The sequence below is a fragment of the Equus quagga genome, chromosome 10 (assembly GCF_021613505.1).
Source record: "Equus quagga isolate Etosha38 chromosome 10, UCLA_HA_Equagga_1.0, whole genome shotgun sequence".
Lineage (NCBI taxonomy): Eukaryota > Metazoa > Chordata > Mammalia > Perissodactyla > Equidae > Equus > Equus quagga.
Window position 1 is genome coordinate 69,165,723 of NC_060276.1, and position 24,965 is coordinate 69,190,687.

General features: G+C 35.9%; 1 protein-coding gene across 1 annotated transcript in view; it reads left to right on the forward strand.

Annotated features, from left to right (window-relative positions):
* TEX11 (testis expressed 11) overlaps positions 1-24,965 on the forward strand; it is a 355,345-nt gene that overhangs the window by 109,781 nt on the left and 220,599 nt on the right. The window contains exon 9 of the mRNA XM_046672868.1: positions 10,198-10,283. Coding sequence (XP_046528824.1) covers positions 10,198-10,283 — 86 coding nt within the window. The remainder of the gene's footprint in view (positions 1-10,197; positions 10,284-24,965) is intronic.

Consider the following 24,965-nt stretch of genomic DNA (forward strand, 5'->3'; position numbering starts at 1 on the left):
TATTTGAGACTTCTCCCTTTTTTTTAGTGAGTCTGGCTAAGGGTTTGTCGATTTTGTTAATTTTTTCAAAGGACCAACTCTTTGTTTCATTGATCCTTTCTACTTTCTTTTTTGATTCCATATCATTTATTCCTGCTCTAATTTTTATTATTTCCCTCCTTCTACTGACTTTGAGCTTTGTTTGTTCTTCTTTTTCTAATTCTGTTAGGTGTCGTTTGAGGTTGTTTTTGTAAGAGTTTTCTTGCTTATTGAGGTGAGCCTGTATTGCAATGAATTTCCCTTTTAGGACTGCCTTTGCTGTGTCCCAAATAATTTGGTGCAGTGTGTTTTCATTTTCACTTGTCTCCAGATAACATTTGATTTCTTCTTTAATTTCTTCAATAATCCATTGTTTGTTCAGTAGCATGTTGTTTAGTCTCCACATTTTTGGCCCTTCCCCAGCTTTATTCTTGTAGTTGATTTCTAGTTTCATAGCATTGTGATCAGAAAAGATGCTTGATATTATTTCAACCCTCTTGTACTTATTGATGCTTGCTTTGTTTCCCAAGATATAGTTTATCCTTGAGAATGTTCCATGCTCGCTTGAGAAGAATGTCTTTTTATTTTTTTTAATATTTTTCTTTTATAGCATATTGTTCTTATTTCAGAATTGCAATATCTTCCTTTCTGTCTTAGAAGAAATTGATAGATTCTTCTTCTCCATTTTTTTCTGTGCATCATCTATGTTTTCTCCAAGGTGATTTCTTTTCTCTGTGTGCATATATGTGTGTTTTGTCTCTGCCTTTCTATTAAATGCTATTAGATGCTTTCTTCATATGTCCAGTGATCACTGGCTGCTTATACTTTGATAACAAAACACAAAAAATCTCATTGGAAGTTCTGTTCCTGGGTCTTCTCTGTAAGGTATCTGGATGAGGTGATCTATAAGCTGAGCTATTTGCTCATTTCAGTGTCTTTGGATCCTTTCTCTTAGGCTGGTCAAATTTTCCATAGAAGACTCTTCTGGTCTACCCCTTAGAGATCCAATACCTGGCTTCCTGAGTTTTGACAGTTGAGGAGGAGGGAACAAAGACTTCAGTCTCAATAGTGTGTAAATTTTTACTTAAGTGAATTTACTTAATTTCCTCTTTTCAGTTTAGCATCCATATGCTTAACTGTGCCTCACCTCCTCAAGTTTAGAGACCCTCTTTTTTACCCCCTGCAGCCTATTGCTAGGATCATGGTAGGACAGTTGTTTGTCTGATGGAGTGAGGAAAGAGACTTGAGGATTTGACTCTTTTTTAAACAGACTTTCAACCAATCCTCCTGTTTTCAGCCTTTACAAGGTGCCTTGGCTGCCAGCTGCCGAATTTGAGAGGAGGATTTGGCAATATAAATTGGGCTGCTTCTCAGGTTTCCCCATTGCTAGTATAGCATTCTGCTTTCCCATGTCTACTAAGTGAGTTACTAATTTAGCTATCTCTTTTTCAGCTTCCAAAACTTATGTTTCTCTTGGTCTACTATCCTATTGTACTTATCCCAGTGGGCTTGTGCCTTTAAAAAATTTTTACGTAATAGCATCAAAAAGAATAAAATACTGAGGTGTGAATTTACTCAAGAAGGTGAAAACTATAAAAAGCTGATGAAAGAAATTAAAGCAGACACAATTAAGTGGAAAGACATCCTGTGTTTATAGATTGCAAGACTTAATATTGTTAAAATGTCCATACAAAGCTATCTATAGAGTCAATTCCATCCCTATAAAAATCCCAATGACATTTTTTGCAGACATAGAAAAAACCGTTCTAAAATTCATATGGAGTCTCAGGGGACCTCAAATAGCCAAAAAAAAAAAAAAAACTTAATAACGAAGAATAAAGTTGGAAGCCTCACACTTCCTGATTTCAAAACATATCGCAAAGCTACAGGAATCAAAACATTGTGGTACTAGCATGAAGACAGACCAGTAGAACAGAATAGAGAGCCCAGAAATAAACCTTTGCATATATGGTCAGATGATCTTCAACAAAGGTGCTAAGGCCATGCAGTAGAGAAACAGCAGTCTCTTCAACAAATGACAGTGGGAAAACTGAATATCTACATGAAAAAGAATGAAGTTGTACCCTTAACCTTACACCATATCCAAAAATCAACTCAAAATGGACTAAGACCTAAATGTAAGACCTAAAACTATAAAACTCCTAGAAGAAAACATAGAGGGAAAACTTTATGACGTTGGATTTGGCAATGATTTCTTGTAAATGTACCAAAAGCATAGGCAACAAAAGCAAAACTAGACAAAAAGGACTACATCAAACTTAAAAACTTCTGCGCATCAAAGGAAACAATCAACAGAGTGAAAAGGCAACCCATTGAATGGGAGAAATATTTACAGATCATATATCTGGTAAGCAGTTAATATCTAGAATATACAAAGGACTTCAACTCAACAGCAACAAAAAACAAGTAACCTGATTTAAAAAATGGGCAAAGAACCTGAATAGACATGTCCCCAAAGAAGATATACAAATGGCCAACAAGCTTATGAAAAGATGCAAATATAACTAATCATTGGGGAAATGCAAATCAAAATCACAATGAGATATTGCTTCACACCCATTAGGATGGCCACTATCAAAAAAACAAAATAACAATGTTGATGAGGATGTGGAGAAATTGGAGCCCTTGTGCACTGTTGGTGGGAATGTAAAATGATGCAGCTGCTATGGAAAACAGTATGATTGTTCCTCAAAAAATTAAAAATAAGATTACCATATAATCCAGCAATCCCACTTCTGAGTATATGTCCAAAAGAACTGAAAGCAGATTCTTGAAGAGATCTTTGCACACCTATGTTCCTTGTGGCATTATTCCCAATAGCCAAGAGATGGAAGCAATTCAACTGTCCATCAATGAATGGATGAAAAAAAAAAGGGGAGGGAGGCAGCCCAGTGGTGTAGTGGTTAAATTTACTCTCTTCGCTTTGGTGACCTGGGGTTCACAGGTTTGGATCCCAGGCGCAGGCCTACACTCCACTCATCAAGCCATGCTGTGGCGACATTCCGCATACAAAATAGAGGCAGATTGCCACAGATGTTAACTCAGTGACAATCTTCCTCAAGCAAAAAGAGGAAGATTGGCAGCAGATGTTAGCTCAGGGCCGATCTTCCTCACCAAAACAAACAAACAAAACCAAAAAGTGGTGGTATACACGTATAATGGAATATTATTCATCCTTAAAAAGGAAAGAAATCCTGTTGAATGTTACAACATGAATGAGCCTTGAAGACACTATGTTAAGTGAAATAAGCCAGTCACAAAAGCCACATACTGCATGATTCTATTTATATGAGGTATCTGAAGTAGTCAAATTCATAGAAACAGAAAGTAGAATGGTGGTTGCCAGGGTTGGGAGGAGGGGCAAATGAAGAGTTGTTCAATGAGTAAAGAGCTTCAGTTTTGCAAGATGAAAAAGTTCTAGAAATCTGTTGCACAACAATGTGAATATCGTTAACACTACTGAATTGTACATTTAAAATGGTTAAGATGATAAATTTTATGTGCTTTTTATGACAACTAAAAAAACTTTTTTCTTTACTATAATTTTACTAGGGTTTCAGGAGAGAGCAGAGGTAATTACGTGTGCTCAGTCTGACATCTTTTAGCAGGAGCTTGATGCTGGCTTTTCTTTTTCTCTGCTTTTTGTTTCTCTGTTTGCTTTCCCCACACCTTCCTATGGGTTAGATGAGTCCTGTGGGATTTTTAGAACTACATTTTGATTTATATATATTATTTTTGAGTGCTATTATAAAGACACCAGTCATATTGGACTTAGAGTCTACTCTAATCCAGTATTACCTCATCTTGATTACATTGCAAAGACCCTATTTCCAAATAAGGTGACATTCACTGGTTCTAGGTGGACATGAATTCTGGGGGGACGTTGTTCAACCTAAGATAGTCTTGATAGGACAAATCCTTCTACTTTGTTCTTCTTCAACATTGTCTTAGCTGTTCTGGGCCTTTTACTTTTCCATATTCATTGTAGAGTCAGCTTGTGAAGTTTGGTGAAAAACTATTGGGATGTTGATTGAGATGGCATTGGATTTATAGATTAATTTAGAGAGCTTCACTAGCTTTATAATAGTGAGTCTTCTTACCCATGAATGTGGTATATTCTAATTTATGTAATCTTCTTTGATGTATTTCAACATAGTTTTACAATTTTCTGTGTAAAGATATTTCTCATTCAATTGTCATCATAAGTGATATCTTAAAGATTATATTTTTAAATTATTTGTCATTGGTGTATAAGAATGCAGTTGCTTTTATATGTTTAGTTAGTATCCAGCAATTTCTCTCAACTCTTATTAGTTCTAATAATTTTATCTGTAAATTCTCTTGGATTGGTGTTATTTGCATATTTTTGCCTCCTCTTTTGGCTTTGGCACTGTTGCTATCTATTTCACAGGACAGGAAACTTTCTTTAATATGCTTTGTAGAGTAAATGGGCATTGAATTGCATACTGAAAGATATGAAAGAAGACTCTTAGGTGGTGTTTAGGGAAAGAAAACTTTTGGTATTTTGCACAGTGATAGAGCCGGCAAAGGGAGAAGCAAATGCAGAGAGAGAGGAATGCGCTGAATTAGAAGATCTAAGATATATAACAGAAGAGTAATTATGCCTACATCAGGATGGGGCTACTAATAAAGGACCTTTAAGTCCAGAATTGAGTTTGTATTTTATTTGGAAGGTGGTTGATAGAACTATACTGTTAGGAAACTCATGATTTAAATTCTAAAGGTCAATGAAATTATTTAGTGTGTTTTTGATGGGCTTAAGGTTTAGACAAGGGACCTGAAAATCTAGGGCAGGAAATCTTATAATGAAAGGAAATGATCGGATAAAGATTGGAGAAGAACTAACATAGTGTTACTCGGTAAAAGGAATTAATGAATTAAACCAAGCCTCTTCTTTTCTGAGACATCCTTCCTGTACCCCAATACTCGATAGGGAATTGCTGTAATGTGTTGACATGAAGGCAGAAGGTAATGCTGTATTGTTGTTCAGAGACAGAGAAACAAAATGTTTGGAAAATTGTGTCTTAGAGCACCAGGAGGAATAACTAATGACCTTTTGTTAATTAGTATTGAGATATTTGAGGATTAGAGAAAGCTAAGTAAGGGAGGGATTGAAAGGTAAATGTCTTAAAGCCAATAAGGAAGAAAGCCAGGCAATTATCATTCAATTAGTGTCCCACTATTATAATTGAACAAAATGTAAAAATACATGGTCTATAAATGTTTAAAAGACAACAAAATCACAAACAAATATAGCTTAGAACTGGGAAAATAATAGGAAGTTTGCTTCTTCTGAATTTTAAAAACCTAATTTACAAAGTAATTTGTAGAAAATGAAGTTATCTAGTTAGTTAAAAATGAAAAGCCTTGTATTGAACTGAAATATAGTGCTCAAACTCATTTTTAGCAGCTATATCTACTTTAATTGAATTTTTAAAATCATCTATGTAATCTCACCTTAGCATTGTAACGTAGGTATTCAGTTAGAGCTGTCATTTCTGGGCCAGTAGATGTAGCAGTGGCTGGAAGTCCTAGGGATCCCTTGGGTCCTGGAGCTCCCATAAGTCCTGTTCTATATGACCAATATACAATAGACTTACAGATCTACCTTCGTTGCATTGTTTTTTGCCGTTGTGTATTGCTTGCAAAGTGAGATGTTAGCACTCCATGGAAGGCTAGGAACATCTTTTAAAGAGATAGTTTTATGAATCTTAATACTTCATACCCCATTAGAAATGTTTCATGAGGACAGGGATTTTTGTCTGTTTTGTTCGCTGCTGTATCTCTAATGCCTAAAATAGTGCCTAGTAGATAGGAGGAGCTTAGTAAATATTTATTATTGAATCTGTAAATGAATGAGTGAATGGAACAGTATTGATAGTTAAAAGATTTTTTTGTCGTTACATTGAGAATATGCTGTGGGTCTCTTGAAAGATCTTTTAGTATTAGGTAGCTTTGTTGTTATAAGTTTATTATTTTGTATTCTTTTCTCCCCTAGGAAGTAGCATTTAATGTATGTACACTTGAAGAGATTGTGAGGGCAGAGACAAATACAGTCATGCACCACATAATGACGTTTCAGTCAACAACGGATCACATATATGATGGTGGTAGCATAAGATTGTAATGGATCTGAAAAATTGGACGCCTAGTGACGTCATAGATATCATAATGCTGTAGCACATACATTACCCACGTGCTTTTGGTAATCCTGATATAAACAAACCTACTGCACTGCCAGTCATATAAAAGTATTGCCCATATAATTATGTACAGTACATACTACTTGATAATAAATGACTATGTTACTGGTCTATGTATTTACTATACTATACTTTTTATTGTTATTTTAGAGTTTCTCTTTCTACTTATAAAAAACAGTTTACTGTAAAACAGTATATTGTGTTACACTGGCAGCAGCCTCATACCTCTTGTGTTCACCACGTCTCTTGATTGCATCATTTTCTCTAGTGCTTGATTTAATCTCATGTTGTTTTGTTCATCATGGCCCCTAAGTGTACAAAATCCACTGCTAATGTTGCCAGTAAGAGGCCATGTTGACTGATTGACCTGAAAACAAAATTAAAAGTGATTAAGGACTACAAAGGTGGAAAGTGAGTGATGGTTATTGCTTGCCAGTCAGGCATGTCCCCTTCCACCATAGCTATGATCTTGAAGAACCATAACAAAGTGGCAGAAGCTGTTAAAGTATGTGCTTTATTGAAGGCAACAAGACTAACAAAAATTCAAGAAGGGCCTATGTCAGACATGGAGAAACTTCTAATGACTTGGATTGAAGACCAGACACAGAAGCTATCTTCCTCAGCACCAACAATCATGGCCAAAGCAGAAAGTTTACGATGTTCAAAGAAAAGGCTGGACCCAACTACAACGTTGAATTTATTGTTAGCTCTGGATGGTTGAAATGATTCAAGAATTGTTATTCATTACATAATATGGAAATATGCTGTGAGTCTGTGAGTACAGCTGAAGAATTTTTAGAAATTCTAGATAAGCTGATTGTGGAGGAGAATTACTTGTCAGAGCAAATATTCAATATGAACAAAACCTCCCCATTCTGGAAACGGATGCCTGAAAGGACTTTCATCCATAAGAAGATCAAGTCAATGCCAGGTTTCAAGGCTTTTAAGGACAGAATAACAGTCTTTCTTGGGAGCAATGCTGTGGGCTACAAATTGAAACCCTTTGTGATCTGGCACAGACCCCCACAGCCTTGAGCATATCAATAAGCACACACCGCCAGTGTACTACAGGAGCTGTAAGAAGTCATGGAAGACCCAGCTCCTCTTCCAAGATGCCCTCCTGAATTGCTATGACAGAGAAATGGAGTACTGTTTGGAGAATAACGTAACTTTCAAGATTTTGCTTATTGTTGATAATGCTCCTGGACATCTATCTTTTACTGGTGATCTTCATCCCAATATCAAAGCTATGTTTCTCCCTCCAGCACCACCTCTTTGATCCAACCAATGGGTCAAGGAATTATAGCAGCTTTTAAGGCCTATGACCTGAAGAGAACCTTTACTCAGGCTATTGCTGCAACTGAGGAAGACACTGAGAAGACATTGATGCAATTTTGGAGGATTGTAACATCTATGACTGCATCAAGAACCTTGCTTGGGCTTGAGGTGATGTCACTAAGGAGTATATGCATGGCATCTGGAAGAAGACACTCAAGAGGTTCATCCATGACTTCAAAGGATTTGTTAAGAATGAGGAGGTTGCAAAAATCAACAAGGCTGTGGTTGAGATGGCAAACAACTTTAACCCGGGTGTAGATGAGGATGACATTGAGGAGCTCCTAGAGGTGGTTCCTGAGGAACTGACTAATGAAGAGTTGTTGGAACTGGAACAGAAATGTATAGCTGAAAGAGAGGCAAGAGAAAAAGAAATGGCAGGAGAAGAAAAAGAACCTCCAAGAAAATTCACAGCAAAGGGTGTAGCAGAAGCTTTTGCAGACCTCAGCAAGCTCCTTAAAGTTTGAAAACGTGGACCCAACACTGAAAGATTTTCATTAATGGAGGGGAATGTTCATGGTACGTTTATCTGCTTACAGGTAAATCTATGATGAAAAAAAGAAACAAACCAAGCTAAACACCAGGGACATATTTCTGAAAAGAGTGACACTTCCTCAAGTAGGGCCTCAGGCAGGTCCTTCAAGAGGTATTCCAGAAGAAGGCATTGTTACTATAGGAGATGACAGCTCCATGTGTGTTATTGCCTCTGAAGACCTTCCAGTGGGACGAGATGTGAAGGTGGAAGACAATGATATTGGTGATCCTGACCCTGTGTAGGCCTAGGCTAATGTGTGTGTTTGTGTCTTCCTTTTTAACAAAAAAATTTAAAAAGTAAAAAAAAAATTTTTAAGTAGAAAAATTCTTATTGAATAAGGATATAAAGACAGGAAATATCTTTGTACAGCTGTACTATATGTTTGTGTTTTAAGCTAAGTGTAATTACAAAAGAGTCAAAAAGTTAAAAAAATTTAAAAGTTTATAAAGTAAAAAAGTTACATATGCTAAGGTTAATTTATTATTAAAGAAAAAATTTTCAATAAATTTAATGTAGCCTAACTGTACAGGGTTTATAGAGTCTGTAGTAGTGTACAGTCCTAGGCCTTCACATTCGCTCACCACTCGCTCATCGACTCACCCAGAGCAACTTCTAGTCCTGCAAGCTCCATTCAATGGTATATATACAGGTGTAACATTTTTTTTTACCTTTTATACCATATTTTTTCTTTACCTTTTCTGTGTTTAGATACACAAATGCTTACCATTGTCTTCCAGTTGCGTAGTAGGCTATGATGTTCGCACAACAACAAAATCACCTAATGACTAATTTCTCAGAATGTATCCCTGTTGTTAAGTGATGCATGACTGTACTGAGGAAATTGAATAAAGACTCAGTATACTTAAATGTTTATCAAACGTTTTATTTTCCATTTTCCTCTGTACAAGTTAGTTGCAGGCCTCTCTGCAGCAAGTGAGTGTGAGCTGCATTATTCCAGTATAGCTACATAATTAGTGTGGCCCACTGTGAACCTATGGGATCTGAGGCATGTAATGAGTTAAGCTTTTTCTGCAGAAATGTCAAGAATGCATTTAAAGACTTGTGAATTCTTGCCAGACCCACATTACCAAGACTATTCTTTATTTTAGATTCAAGTATACAGTAGGTCTGATCTGCTCAGGCATGCATATCGAACTTCTTTCTGAATGTACTGTAATTCAAAGGGAAACTTTTTTGAAGCAAGACAGGTCTTTACACATTACTTATGAATAACTTGCCTCAGATCTTGGATTCTTAATGGAGGATCTACTTCTGTAGTCTTACTCAAGTAAGACTTATAAAGGACTCCTTTGTATGGGTATAATCAGATTCTGGATAGATGTTTTCTATAAATACTGAGGGGATATTTGGATAAAATATTAGAATTAAAAATTTTTCTCTTATGCCATTTTCCAGTATTTTGACAGATGAAAATTCTGTGAGATATGGCATTGATGCAGGGACTGAGGTGCTGATTAACCCATCAGAGTATTTTTCTGTGGCACCATTCACATCCTTGTTCCTACTTTTATCTCAATGGTAATTTATGTAAAGAAAATTTTTGTTGTTAAAGAGGGTCCATTAAACTATTTCTAAATAAGTCTTATGACTAGATAGTGCTTTGGAGACATTTCAGAACTTTATAATTTTTTTAAATTGTCTTAATTTTGAAAAAAAAATCCTTCATTTTTTCCCCCTCCATGGTGATTTCTTTTCTTTGAATGTTCTCTCTGATGTAATGCCTATTATACTGGATCTGGTAACCTACAGAGGCATTTTAGCCTATCCTTTTGCTGGGCAATGATTAGGTTTCCCATTTCCTATTACAAAGCACCTTTCAAGTTCTGTTAATAATGCATTGTATTACTTTTCCATTAGTAACTAATGCCCCAACCTGAATATTTTGTAGCTCCTCTTAATATAAATTGAGAAGTTTTGAGAAAAGTGGGTTATTTTGACGTACAGAACATTTCAAGTATGTCTTAAAGACTCTGAATTGCTATAGATTTTTTTAATGTTAAGGAAATCATGACTCTAACGTATCTTTTTCTTTAAATATTACAGACCAGATATCTTCATATTCTCTGTTACAACTTCGGAGTAGAAACCTACAAGCAGAATAAATATGAAGAAAGTTCTTTCTGGCTTAGGTAATATAAAGAAAATAATGAATGTAAATTCAGAAATATTGTCATAGAGTTCAGTTAATACTTAATATAGAGTGCTTTGACTGTTTAAACATTCTCTGACTTCAAAAGCCAACATGCTAAATTTATTTACTCCTTTAACATGTATTGTTTATTATTCTTACACATTGCTGGTTGATAGAAAAATGTATTCTATTCTTAACATAACATAAGAACATGTTCTCCCTCCATTTCTCCTTTGTATCTCCATCAAGAATATGGAATTTTTTTTTTTTTGCTTTGGTACCTGTTCCTGTCTGTCAATCCCAGAGTATAAGAGTGGTAGAATGGGAGTAGGATCAGCTCAAATTGTTAGTCTTACATGAATTTTGGTATTTTAATAGCAGACAAGTAAGCATATATTTAGCTCTTACTGTATGCTCAGTACTATAGTAAGATTTGTACTGTTGTATTGAATCTGGAGATATCAAGGGAATACTGCAAAAATGTAGCAACTATATACAAGAATCCTGTCTTTCACTGAATACCTAGGCCCAGCACAGATTCTGACACATTGTAGGATACTCAGTAATTGCTAGTTAAATGAATTTATGTGAAAAATGTATTTTTCTGGAGATGTAACATAGGGTTCTTTGAATATCAGGGGATTATGGAGTAAAATATATCAAATCAATTCAGTAAGTGTTTCCCCTTTCTGAGTACAGGGTTAGTTCTGGTTATATGATTAGTTTAACTATTGTGAAAATTACATTCGCCCCTAATGAAGTAAATACAAATATGGTCATTCACAGGCATGTATATCTCTAACAAAATACCTATGCAAAAAACTTGTTTAGGTAAAAGATGTTTTAGATCCTAAAGACTTATCAAACTCTATAGAGAACTATGCCTGACAGAACAGGCTTATGCGGTTAAAAGAGATACACTTGTCTCAATTTAGAATGCTTCACACAAGTGGAATGTACCCGAAATTTTTATTAGAAATCATATTTTTATAAATTGAATTATTTAAAATATACCAAAGGAGCTGGCTAGTTTAGCATGGGTTTTACAACAGGTTTCCTTTTAAAAAGAAAGGCATGCTGATGCCATGGATGGCTTCTGGAAGCTTAAGCCTATGAGGTGAGCTTGTAGTTTATGCCAAGAATGAGGGTGAATGTTCTCTAGGAACTGGTCATAAGAGTAGGCTGAGGCTTGAAGTGACATGATGTACGTTATTTTCAAATATGCCACGGGTTGTTGATCCCCCGTATGTCATCATCATTTTTTAGAAAATCTTACAGAAGGAAAATACGATGGTGACATGACGTGACTGATCCATATTATAAGCTAACTATATCAGATTTTTACTATATATTTAGTGGCTATATTTTTAGGAATATAATTTGACCCATAGTCATATTTTTGTCAAAATCTACATAATAACAAATTTATAGAGCACCACTATATTTTGAGTCTAGATGAGATTGGGGAAAACAGGACGAACTAGAATTATAGCCCTAGTTATTATATATGGTTTTACTTTCTCTGCTTCTTGATTTTTTTCCCACATCTTTTGGGGATATAAAAATAACATGGTGAAGTATTCTCAAATGCCTTGAAAAAAATTGTATTTTAATGTGTTTAAAAAAAGGGAAAAATAATTATTATTAACGATAGGGATTTTAGCACAATGGATAGCTTTCCTAGTATTAGATCAACTCCTAATCAAGTTCGAGTCATCTTTGACATCATTGTGAATTGTTAATATTATGATAGCTATTGTTAGAATTATTGTAGAGCTTCAATACGATGATGCATGTATTGTAGAGTGTTCGATAACATGCTCAGGAAATAGAAACTGCTCAATAAATGGTAGCCGCTGCTACTATTTCTAGGTGATGTTTGCTATTTACTGCAAATGGACACTAATATGGCCAGTCCACTAGTTTATTCTAAAATTCATCCCAGTCAAATCAAACATGGATTAATTATTGACTTCCCAGGTAAAAATATCATAAAGACAATCACCCATCTTCTTCTCTCATATACTGCTAATCTTCAGAATAATTTTTCTTCATGCTTTAATTATCCATGTGTTGAGAAAACTGCTGGGAGAAGTTGGTGATATAAGCAGGAGTGAATAGCTGCTAATTAAGCACTCTTCCCTGTAAATTTTATACAAGAAGGAGGCCATGGAAAGTGTGTGTACTTTCTACAGGCTTAACTATTAAGAAGAGAATATTAAGCTAGAGGTTATATACAATTTGGAAGTATCCATTTAGTCTAAAAAAGAAAAAAACCATTTTTACACAAATGATAAGATATAAAAATTGCTATAGTATATTAGAATTTTGTTGAAATAGAAGCCTACAACATAAAGAGTGGTAGTGGGTATTGTTTATAAAGCTCTTCTTTCCCTCAGTTCTTGTTAACAGATCTTGGTTCAGGACCTTTCTTAGTTTTTACCTCCTCCCTGCCTTTTCTTTTGCTACGAAAAGTTCATGAACAGCTGCTGCTCTCCTTGCTTTCTGCCACACTCTTTTGATCATGCTCCCTTATTAGAGAAGCCACAGATTAAGAGAAGGCCTCTGTAATTATGAATGAAATTGAGAATCCTTCAGCTTACTTTACTGTGGGTGTCAAGGTACCTGCCTTGATGTATTCAATGACAAATTCAGTTAGGATTCTATAGAATTTAAAATTTCACATCTTTGAAATCGAAATGCCAGCTTTGGAAATATATTTAATAGGTTGTTGTTTAATAAAATAGATTTTTCCCCCTACTCCTCCCTTTTTGTAATTCTTACTATATTGAGCTCCTCTGTCTGCTCGTGGCAGAAGGCAAGAATAAGTAGATGAGAAGAGACTGTTGATTTGGAATTTTCTTTCACAACCTGGGGACTTGTTAGTGGCCTCTCAGTTGCCCTGGTGGAATTTAAATTTAGTGTTTATCTTTTAAAGTCCTATCTAATAATTTGGACGTATGCTGATCTTGGCTTTTTAGAAAAGGAGTACAGAAATTGCCCTGTAGCTAATTAGTATTCTACAAAAAGCAGTGTAAACCAAACAAATACAAATAAACCCAACTCAAAAGACTTTGGGGTTACATTGATTTACCACAAAGATTTTGCAGATTTTCTCCTCCTGGGAGGAAAATGCCCTAATTCCAAAGCCTTAGTCATATTTTTAATCTTGCATAATTTTTCCTTTATTTCTAGTAGTTCTTTCTAATTCACACAACTGTGTTCCTTGGAGCAACTGGCTGGTAAACACTTGGGAGGCTCACTTTGTTTCCTTTTGCTGTAAGAAGACCTATTTTCTAATTATGACAAATTAAATTTAGAGAACAGTCAAAACGAATGGGTAATAGCCATGGATATAGTAAAAATAATGTTTGAAACTTTTTTGCTGATTAAAGAAGTGGTATGTACTAATTATAAAAACTTCAATATTAAAAAAAGTGTAAATGGAAAGTAAAAGTCCCCTATAATCCTACATTCATAAATGCTCAGTATTAACATTTTACTTTATGTTCTTTTTAGTTTTTTTCAAAAAAAGTTTTTAAAAACTCTTTTAATATATTAAATGACAAGGAAAACATGAGAATCATTGAAACGCATTTGGAGGATTCAGGAGTTGAGGGGTTTTTTTTTCAAAATGAGCTGTGAATAAAGAAGATAAATGGAATGAAACCAAGCCAAAGACTATACATAGGAAAATTCCTAATTGGTGATCTCTTATTATATTAGAGACAGTGACATAAATTGGGAAAATTACAGAAGACATTTGAATTGGACAAAATCCTGGAGAATTGGATAAAACCCTGAAGGTGTTCTGTAAAAAATAACCTAACATCCATCATAATAAATGAAATTTAAATGACCCCACTTCTTTGACTTAGAGATCAGAGACAGAGTACTTATAGATTCCTGAAGAGGAGAGTCCTTTATAAGTTAACAAAAATGAGAATATTTCTCAACCTCTTGTGTGAGAGCTCTGTGCTGCCTTTCTCGAAACCGTCAGGATCCAAAGAAAGCATGATTTCTTCAGCATACTTCTGAGACCATGGTTACAGTTTATATTTTCTTTTAAAAAGAACACAACCAAAACTTAGTGTTGCTAGAATTTTTTGGATGTAAATAAATAATTGGGTAGGCAGTATGTTAGAGAAGGAGTAATTTTTTCTATTCAGGTTATGATCGTTTGCAACATTGTGAAATTTCGGTTGTACATTATTATTTGTCAGTCACCATATAGGTGCACCCCTTCACCCTTCATGCCCATCCCCAACCCCCCTTCTGCCTGGCAACCACTAATCTGTTCTCTTTGTCCATGTGTTTGTTTACCTTCCACATATGAGTGAAATCATACAGTGTTAGTCTTTCTTGGTCTGGCTTATTTTGCTTAACATAATACTGTCAAGGTTCATCCATGTTGTTGCGAATGGGATGATTTTGTCATTTTTTATGGCTGAGTAGTATTCCATTGTATATATATACCATATCTTCTTTATCCAATCATCAATCATGGGCACTTGGGTCACTCTCATGGCTTGGCTATTGTGAATAATGCTGCAGTTTACATAGGGGTGCATAAGTCTCTTTGAAGTGTTGATTTCAAGTTCTTTGAATAGATACCCAGTAGTGGGGTAGCTGGGTCATATCGTGTTTCTACTTTTAGTTTTTTGAGAAATCTCCATACTGTTTTCCCTAGTAGCTGCACGAGTTTGCATTCCCACTAGCAGTGTGTAAGGGTTGCCTTTTCTCTACAACCTCTCCAACATTTCTTATTTTTTGTCTTGGTTATTATAGCCATTCTAACAGTGTAAAGTTATATCTTAGTGTAGTTTTGATTTGCATTTCCCTGATGATCAGTGATGTTGAGCGTCTTTTCATGTTCCTATTGGCCATCTGTATATCTTCTCTGGAGAAATGTCTGCTCATATCCTTTGCCCATGTTTTGATCGGGTTGTTTGCTTTTTTGTTGTTCAGTTTTATGAGTTCTTTATATATTATGGAGATTAATCTCTTGTCAGATATATGACTTGCAAATATTTTTTCCCAGTTGATGGGTTATCTTTTCTTTTTGATCCTGGTTTCCCTTGCCTTGTAGAAGCTCTTTAGTCTGATGAAGTCCCACTTTATTTTTTCTTTTATTCCCCTTGTTCGAGAAGACAGGGTGTTTGAAAAGATCCTTTTAAGACTGATGTCAAAAAATGTACTGCCTGTATTTTCTTCTGAAAGTTTAATGGTTTCAGGTCCTACCTTCAAGTCTTTGATACATTTTGAATTTATTTTTGTGAATGGCACAAGAGAATGCTCTAGTTTCATTCTTTTGCATGTGGCTGTCCAGTTTTCCCAGCACCATTTATTGAAGAGACTTTCCTTTCTCCATTGTATGTTCTTAGCTCCTTTGTCAAAGATTAGCTGTCCGTAGATGTGTGGGTTTATTTCTGGCCTTTCAATTCTGTTCCACTGATTTGGCTATTTTTGTACGAGTATCATGCTGTTTTTTTTTTTTTTTTTAGATTTTATTTTTTTCTTTTTCTCCCCAAAGCCCCCTGGTACATAGTTGTGTATTTTTAGTTGTGGGTCCTTCTAGTTGTGGCATGTGGGATGCCGCCTCAGCATGGCTTGATGAACAGTGCCATGTCTGTGCCCAGGATCTGAACTGGCAAAACCCTGGGCTGCCGAAGCAGAGCATGCAAACTCAACCAGTTGGCCAGGGGACCGACCGTTTTGATTACTATAGCTTTGTAGTATATTTTGAAGTCAGGGATTGTGATGCCTCCAGCTTTGTTCTTTTTTCTCAGCGTTGCTTTAGCAATTCGGACTCTTTTGTTGCCCCATATGAATTTTAGGATTCTTTGGTCTATTTCCTTGTGGAATGTTATTGGGATTCTGATTGGGATTGCATTGAATTTACAGATTGCTTGAAGAAGTATGGGCATTTTAACCATGTTTATTCTTGCAATCTATGTGCATGGAAATCTTTCCATCTCTTTATGTCGTCATCAATTTCTTTCAGTAAAGTCTTGTACTTTTCATTGTGTAGGTCTTTCACTTCCTTGGTTAAATTTATTGCACGATATTTTATTATTTTGTTGCGATGGTGAATGGGATTGTGTTCTTGATTTCACTTTCTGTTAGTTCGTTATTAGAGTATAGAAATGCAACTGATTTTTGTATGTTGATTTTGTACCCTGCAACTTTCCTGTAATTGTTGATTATTTCTAATAGCTTTCCGATGGATTTTTTTGGTTTTCTATATATAAAATCCTGTTGTCTGCAAACAGCAAGAGTTTCACTTCTTCATTGCCTATTTGGATTCCTTTTATTTCTTTTTCTGTCCTAATTGCTCTGGCCTAAACCTCCAGTACTATGTTGAATAAGAGTGGTACCCTTATCTTGTTCCTGTTCTCAGAGGGGTGGCTTTCAGTTTTCCCCATTGAGTATGATGTTGACTGTTGGTTTGTCATATATGGCCTTTATTATGTTGAGGTATTTTCCTTCTATATCCATTTTATTGAGAGCTTGTGTCGTAAATGAATATTGGATCTTGTCAAATGCTTTCTCAGCATCTATTGAGATGATCATGTGGTTTTTGTTCCTCATTTTGTTAATGTGGTGTATCACATTGATTTGTAGATGTTGAACCATCCCTGTGTCCCTGGTGTAAATCCCACTTGATCATGGTGTATGATCTTTTTAATGTATTGCTGTATTCGGCTTGCCAATATTTTGTTGAGGATTTTTGCATCTCTGTTCAGCGATATTGGCCTATAATTTTCCTTCTTTGTGTTGTCTTGTCTGGCTTTGGTATCAGGGTGATGTTGGCCTTGTAGAATGTGTTAGGAAGTGTTCCATCTTCCTCAATTTTCTGTAATACTTTGAGAAGGATAAGTATTAAATCTTTGAATGTTTGGTTGAATTCTCCAGTGAAACCATCTGGTCCTGAACTTTTGTTTTTTGGGAGGTTTTGGATTACTGTTTCAATCTCTTTACTTGTGATCAGTCTATTCAGGGTCTTTATTTCTTCTTGATTCAACTTTGGGAGGTTGTAAGAGTCTAAGAATTTATCCATTTCTTATATACTGTCAAATTTCTTGTCATGTGGTTTTTCATAGTAGTCTCTTATAATCTTGTGTATTTCTGTGGTATCTGTTGTAATTTCTCCTCTTTCATTCCTAATTTTATTTATTTGAGCATTCTCTCTTTTTTTCTTAGTGAGCCTGGCTAAGAGTTTGTCAATTTTGTTTATCTTCTTGAAGAAGCAGCTCTTAGTTTCATTGATTCTTTCTACTGTGTTTTTTCGTTCAGTTTCTATTTCTGCTCTAATTTTTATTATTTCCCTCCTATGGAGTTTGGGCTTTGCTTGTTCTTCTTTATCTAATTCTGTTATGTGTAGTTTAAGATTGCTTATTGGAGTCTTTTCTTGTTTGTTAAGGTGAGCCTGTATTGCAATGAATTTCCCTCTTAGGACTGCTTTTGCTGCATCCCAAACGAGTTGGTTCGTTGTGTTTTCATTCTTCTTTGTCTCCAGATAATTCTTTTAAATATTTTTTTATTGTGGTCATAACAGTTTGTAACATTGTGAAATTTCAGTTGTACATTATTATTTGTCAGACACCACTTAAATGTGCCTCTTCACCCCTTGTGCCCACCCTCCACTCCCCTTCCCCTTGATAACCACTAAACTGTTCTCTTTGTCCATAAGTTTGTTTATGTTTCACAAATAAGTGACATCATGTGGTGTTTGTCTTGCTCTGTCTGGCTTATTTCACTTAACATAATACTCTCAAGGTCCATTCATGTGGTTGCAAATGGGACGATTTTGTATTTTTTTATGCCTGAGTAGTATTCTGTTGTATATATATATCATATCTTCTTTATCTAATCATCAGTCGATGTGCACTTGGGTTGCTTCCATATCTTGGCTATTGTGAATTGCTGCAATGAACATAGGGGTGCATAAGCCTCTTTGTATTGTTGATTTCAAGGTCTTTGGATAAATACCCAGTAGTGGGATGGCTGGGTCATATGGTATTTCTATTTTTAATTTTTTGAGAAATCTCCATTCTGTTTTCCCAGTGGCTGCACCAGTTTGCATTCCTACCAGCAGTGTATGAGGGTCCCCTTTTTTCCACAATCTCTCCAACATTTGTGTTTTTTGGTCTTTGTGATTGTCTCTAGATAATGTTTGATTTCTCCTTTAATTGTAACATGTTGTTTAATATCCACATCTTTGCCCTTTTCCTAGCTTTTTTCTTGTAATTGATTTCTAGTTTCTTACCATTATGGTCAGAAAAGATGCTTGATATTATTTCAATATTTTTAAGATTATTGATGCTTGCCTTGTTTCCCAACATATGGTCTATCCTTCAGCATGTTCCATGCATACTTGAGAAGAATGTGTAACTTGCTGTTTTTGGATGGAGTGTTCTATGTATATCTATTAAGTCAATCTGGTCTAGTCTTTCATTTAAATGTACAATTTCCTTGTTGACTTTCTGTCTGGATGATTTATCCATTGGTGTAAGTGGTGTGTTGAGGTACCCTACTTTTATTGTGTTGTTGTTAATACCTCTTTTTAGGGTTGTTAATTGTTGCTTTATGTACTTTGGTCCTCCTGTGTTGGGTGCATAAATATTTATTAGTGTAATGTCTTCTTGATGGAGTGTCCCTTTTATCATTATATACTGCCCCTCTTTGTCTCTCTTTACCTGTTTTGTCTTGAAGTCTACTTTGTTTGATGTAAGTATGGCAACACCTGCTTTCTTTTGTTCACCATTAGCTTGCAGTATTGTCTTCTATTCTTTCAGTCTGAGTCTGTGTTTGTCTTTGGGTCTGAGATGTCTTTCCTGAAGGCAGCATATTGTTGCATCTTGTTTTTTAATTCATCCTGCCACTCACTGTCTTTTGATTGGAGAATTCAATCCATTTACATTTAGAGTGATTATTGATGTATGAGGGCCTAATGCTGCCATTTTATCACTCATTTTCTGGTTCTTCTGCATTTCGTTTGTTTCTCATCCAGTGTATTTCGGACTACCAATTCACTTAGGAAGTTTTCTATGCTGGATTTCTTAGTTTTCTCCTTAATTATCATTTGTGTCTCTGTTCCAATTATTTGTTTAGTGGTTACCATGTGGTTTGTATAAAAAAATCTCATAGATGAGATAGTCCATTTTCTGATAGCCTCTTATTTCCTTTGACTAAGCCAGTTCCACCCCTTTCCTCTCCCCCTTATAAGGTATTATTGTCACATCTTATTTAATCTTGTGTTGTGAGTTTGTGGTTAAAATGACAAGATTATATTTATTTTTGGTGTTTCCTTCCCTTTATCTTTAATGTTATAATTGAGCATTTGATAACGTGTTCTGATGGAAAGCTGTAATTTTCTGATTTTGTCTATCTACTTATCTCCTTGCTCAGGGTTTTATAACCCCTTTCTTTTTTTTTCGTGTATGAAGGCCTTCCTTAGGATTTCTTGTAGGAGGGGTCTTGTGGCAATGAACTCTCTTATCTTTTGTTTATCTGGGAAAGTTTTTATTTCTCCATCATATTTGAAGGATGTTTTAGCTGGATAGAACATTCTTGGCTGTAAGTTTTTGTCTTTCAGAATTTTGAATATATCATTCCACTGTCTCCCAGCCTGTGAGGTTTCTCCTGAGAAATATGCTGACAGACTGATAGGGGTGCCTTTGTGGGTTGTTTTCTTCTGCCTTGCTGCCCTTAATATTTTTTCATTGTCATTGACTTTTGCCAGCTTTACTACTATATGCCTTGGAGTTGGTCTTTTTACATTGATAACGTTTGGAGATCTATTGGCTTCTTTCACATGGGTTTCCACCTCCTTCCCAGGTTTGGTAAGTTCTCAGCTAGTATTTCTTTGAACAAGCTTTCTGCTCCATTCTTCTCTTCTCCCTCTGGGATACCTATAATCCTATGTTGCATTTCCTAATTGAGTTGGATATTTCTCTGAGAGTTTCTTCATTTCTTTTTAGTCTTAGTTCTCTCTCCTCCTCTATCTGATGCATTTCTATATTCCTGTCCTCTAGACTGCTAATTCTGTCCTCCATAATATCAGCTCTACTGTTCAGGGAGTCCAGATTTGTCTTTATCTCTTCCATTGTGTTTTTCATCTCCAACATTTCTGATTGGTTCTTCTTTATAGTTTCAAGCTGTTTTGTGAAGTAACTCTTGAACTCATTGAATTGCCTATCTGTATTCTGTTTTATCTCATTGAGTTTTTTTATTGATAGCTATTTTGAGTTCTTTGTCATTTAGGTTATAGATTTCTGTGTCTTCAGGATTGATTTCTGGGTACTTGTCATTTTCCTTCTGTTCTGTAGATTTAATGTATTTTTTCATACTGCTTCACAGTGTGGATTTGTGCCTCCACATAGAGATAGAATTTGGTCTCAGCTTCCACTTGCTGCCACTGGAGAGAGGGGCCAGGAGCTGTGTAATCTGTGCCTACCAGGATCCCTGTCAGCTGTGCCTCTCTGAGTCTGGGCCACTCCTTGGGATCACAGCAGCCCTATGGGGTCTCCCACCAACTGTGGGAACAATCACATGGGGCCTCCAGGCTGCTGCTGCCTGCTCTGACAGACTCACCCAGACACGCTCCCCACTTCAGGACCTCAGTGCTGTTATGGGCTTTCGAGGCAGCCAGGAGCTTTTTTTGCCTGGACTCACAGCTCCACCACCATCTGGTCCTAAGTTGTACCAGCTGTTGTGCTACATAGGTGGGGCCTCCATGCTGGGTCTCAGCCAGCACCACTCTCTGGGACTGTGGTGGGATTGTGGACTCTCCCACCAGTGGAGAGAGTGATCACGCAGGGGCTCAGAAATGCTGCCACCTGCTCCCACAGTCCTACCATTCATACTGCCCTTTCAGGGACACTGATACTGTGGACTTTTGCAGCAGCTGGTGGCACTTTTGCCCAGGCTGCAGATACACTGTCATCTGTTCCTAGGTTGCACCAGCCTTTGTGCTTGGTAGACTGGGCCTCTCCACCAGGACAGAGACTGAGTCACTCCCTGGGGCCACAATTGGACTGTGGGTTTTCCCACTGGGCCAAGGAGCTATCACATTGGGGCTCAGGGTTGCTACCGCTTGTTCACACAGTCCTGCTGGGTTGGATGCCCCCCTTCAGGATTGCAGCAGAACTATGGACGTTTAAGGCAGCCAGGGGTTTGTTCACCCGGACTTGCAGCTGTGCCCGCTCTCTGCTCCTAAATCACACCAGCCTTTTTGCTTGGTGGGAGGGGCCTCCCCACTGGCACAGAGCCGAGTCTCTTTCCTGGGGCCATGGTGGGTCTGTGGGCTTTCCCACTGGACCAAAGAGCAATCACAGGGGGCTCAAGGCTGCCGTCAACTGTTTCCACAGTTGTGCCGAGGCACACACCCACCCTCAGGGCTGCGGCAGTGCTATGAGTGCTTCAGCCTGGAGAGCAGTTGCTTGCAGGTACTGGGCTGTCTGAGGGCTGGAGAGTTCTCAACTATCTCCACCACCTCCCCAGGGGTAGTACATCCACCTTCTGATGTATAGCAACACAGATCTCTCAGGCATCCTGAGGTGCTGTGTGAGTATCCTCCATTGATCAATGAATGTCCATTTAGTTGTAGTTGAAAGGGTGAGTGACAGAGGGAACAGCTTAGTCGGCCATGTTGCTGACGTCACTCTGAGGAGGAGTAATTTTTAAGCTCCTTTTCTAACACCATTTTTAATTTCTCTAAGACGAATCTAAAACCTTTCTCAATTGGTAGCTAACGTAAGTTGCTTTCTATTACTTGGGAATAGTTTTTACCCTGGGTGTAGTTTCCTCAAGTGGGAAGAGGAGTATGTCTCTTTCCTGCTTCTGTATAACTTTTTGTCTCTCTCATGGAATCAAACGAGGAGAATTCAGCAAAAATTATGCTGTTATTTTCTAAATTCATAGTGCTTAGAGTTAGTGAATCTATATTATGTAATTTTCATGCAGGGTTTAAAAATAGCTATTATGGTTATAATAAGGACAGTATTTATGAGATCTTTTTATCAATGTTTAGCCTTTACTATGTTTATAAAGGCATATATGTCACCAGAGGTTTTCTAATAAGACGTAAAGGAAATAATAAAGGAAATACAAATATATTTATATGCACAACTATTAATATACAAACCCAAGGGAAGTTTGTATCAGTTTTTAACACTACTTAATGGTCATTCCTTTATTTTCACTTCTCTTCTCAGCCTGAAATCTTGGGAATTTGACAGTATCATCTGTAATCAGGCAATGTGATCAAGGGAAAGATCGTAGAGCTAGCAGTAGAAAATCTGTTACTAAGCAGCTGTGTGACCTTGGGTCACTCACCTAACTACTAAGTGCTGCAATGTCCTCATCTGAAAAATGAGTCCAATATTATCTGTGTCACAGGCTTGTAATGAAGATAACATAAGCAGCATAATAGTACTTTGAAAATTTAAAGGTATTATATAATCATAGACTATGATGAAATTATTAACTATAAAAATGATCACATACAAGACCTGTTTTAATGAAAAATGGAATGTATTAGTATCATCTTGTGGAAATACAACAAATTGTATAATAGCAATTTTAATAAGATAATTTACTACAGATAACACCTTAGAGCTATAGGAACCCTTATAGATCATCTAGTTCAGTAATTTAGAAACTATGTTCTGTGGTGCCCTTGGGTTATGCCAGAAGAGCTTCAGAATCACCTTGAGAGGAAGAAGAGACTTATCCACAATTCTCTAAGATCTCCATTTTGCTTCAGAGAAGTTAGGCTTTAATCAATTTCCTATGTGTTATGTCCTTGAAAGATTTTGTTTGAAAAAATGATTCGCCTGCTTACAGTTTGAAAATGACTGATACAGATCAACTTTCATTTTGTACAGGTAAGAAAATAGAAATTTAGAGAGATTAAGAGATTTATACAAGGGCATGTAGCTGGAGCACTAGATCTTCAGTCTTTCTCCACAGGTCAGAGGTGATGTCCCCTCTTTGATTCCTGATTTTAGTAATTTGAGTCTTCTGTCTTCTTTTCTCCATCAGTCTAGCTAAAGGTTTGTCAATTTCTTGGATCTTTTTTGTTTTCTTGATTTTTCCTATCATTTTTCAATTACCTATTTCATTTATTTCCACTGTAATCATTATGACTTTTTCCTTCTGTGCTTGCTTTGGGTTTAGTTTTCTGTTTCTTTTCCATTTTCCTAAGGTGGAAGTTGGAGTTCTTTCTTCTTTTTTGATATCGTTGTTTATAGCTATAAATTTTTCCCTAACCATTATTTTAGTTTTGTCAAATAAATTTTGGTCTGTTGTGCTTTTCTTTTGATTCAGTTCAAGATATTTTTTAATTTCCTTTCTGATTTATTCTTTGTTCCATTGGTTATTTAGAAGTATGTTGTTTAATTTCCACATAACTTTTTTTTGTTCTTGATTTCTAATTTAATTTCATGTAGATGGAGAACATACTTTGTATGATTTAAATCCTATTAAATCTACTGAGGCTTTTTAAAGCCTAGAATATGTTCTATTCTGGAGAATGTTCTATGTGCAGTTGAGAAGAATGTGTAGTCTGCTATTATTGGGTGGAGTGTGGTATAGATGTCTCAGGTTAATCAGTTCACAGTGTCATTCAAGTCTTCTGTATCCTTTTTGATACTCTGCCTAGTTGTTCTATCAATTGTTGAAAGTAGGGTATTAAAATCCCCAACTATCATTGTTGAATTATGTATCTCTCCATTCAATTTTGTCAACTTTTGCTTCATGTATTTTGGGGTTCTGTTGTTAGGTTAATATATGTTTATAATCGTTATATAGCCTTTTTATCATTATAAAATATCCCTTTGTATCTCTAGAAACATTTTTTTCTTGACGTCTATTTTGTTCAATATTCATATAGCCACTCTAGCACTCTTATGGTTGCTGTTTATGTGGTAGATCTTTTTCCATTTCTTTACTTTCAATCTCTCTTTCAATCTTTGCATGTAAAATGTGTCTATTATTGACAGTTTATAGTTGGATCTTGTTTTTTAATCCTGTCTGAAAATCTCTGCCATTTGATTGTATTGTTTAATCTATTCATATTTAATATTATTATTGTTGAATTTATATCTGACATTTTGCTTTTTGTTTTCTATATGTCTCATGACTGTTTTTCCTCTTTTCCTTCTTTTGTCTTAAGTGAATTTTTTGAAAATTAATGAATTTATTTTTTATTGTGGTAATATATATAACAAAATTTACTAGTTTAATCACTTTAAGTATAAATTTAGTGGCATTAGTTACATTCACAGTCTTGTGCAACTATCATTATATGTATTTTCAAGACTTTTTCATCATCCCAAACAGAAACTCTGTAACTTTTAAATATTAACACACCATCTCTCCCTCCCTACCAGCCAGTGTTAACCTGTAATCTACTTTTTATCCCTATGAATTTGCCTACCTAGATATTTCATATCAGTGGAATCATACAATATTTGTCCTTTTGTACCTGGCTTATTTTTCTTAGCATAATACTTGCAAGATTCATCCGTGTTGTAGCATGTATGAGAACTTCATTCCTCTTTTTACCAATAATTTATTTTATTGTGGTAAAATATACATAACATAAAGTTTATTATAAATTGTAACTATTTTTAAGTGTACAGTTCAGTGGCATTGAGTATGTTCACAGTGTTGT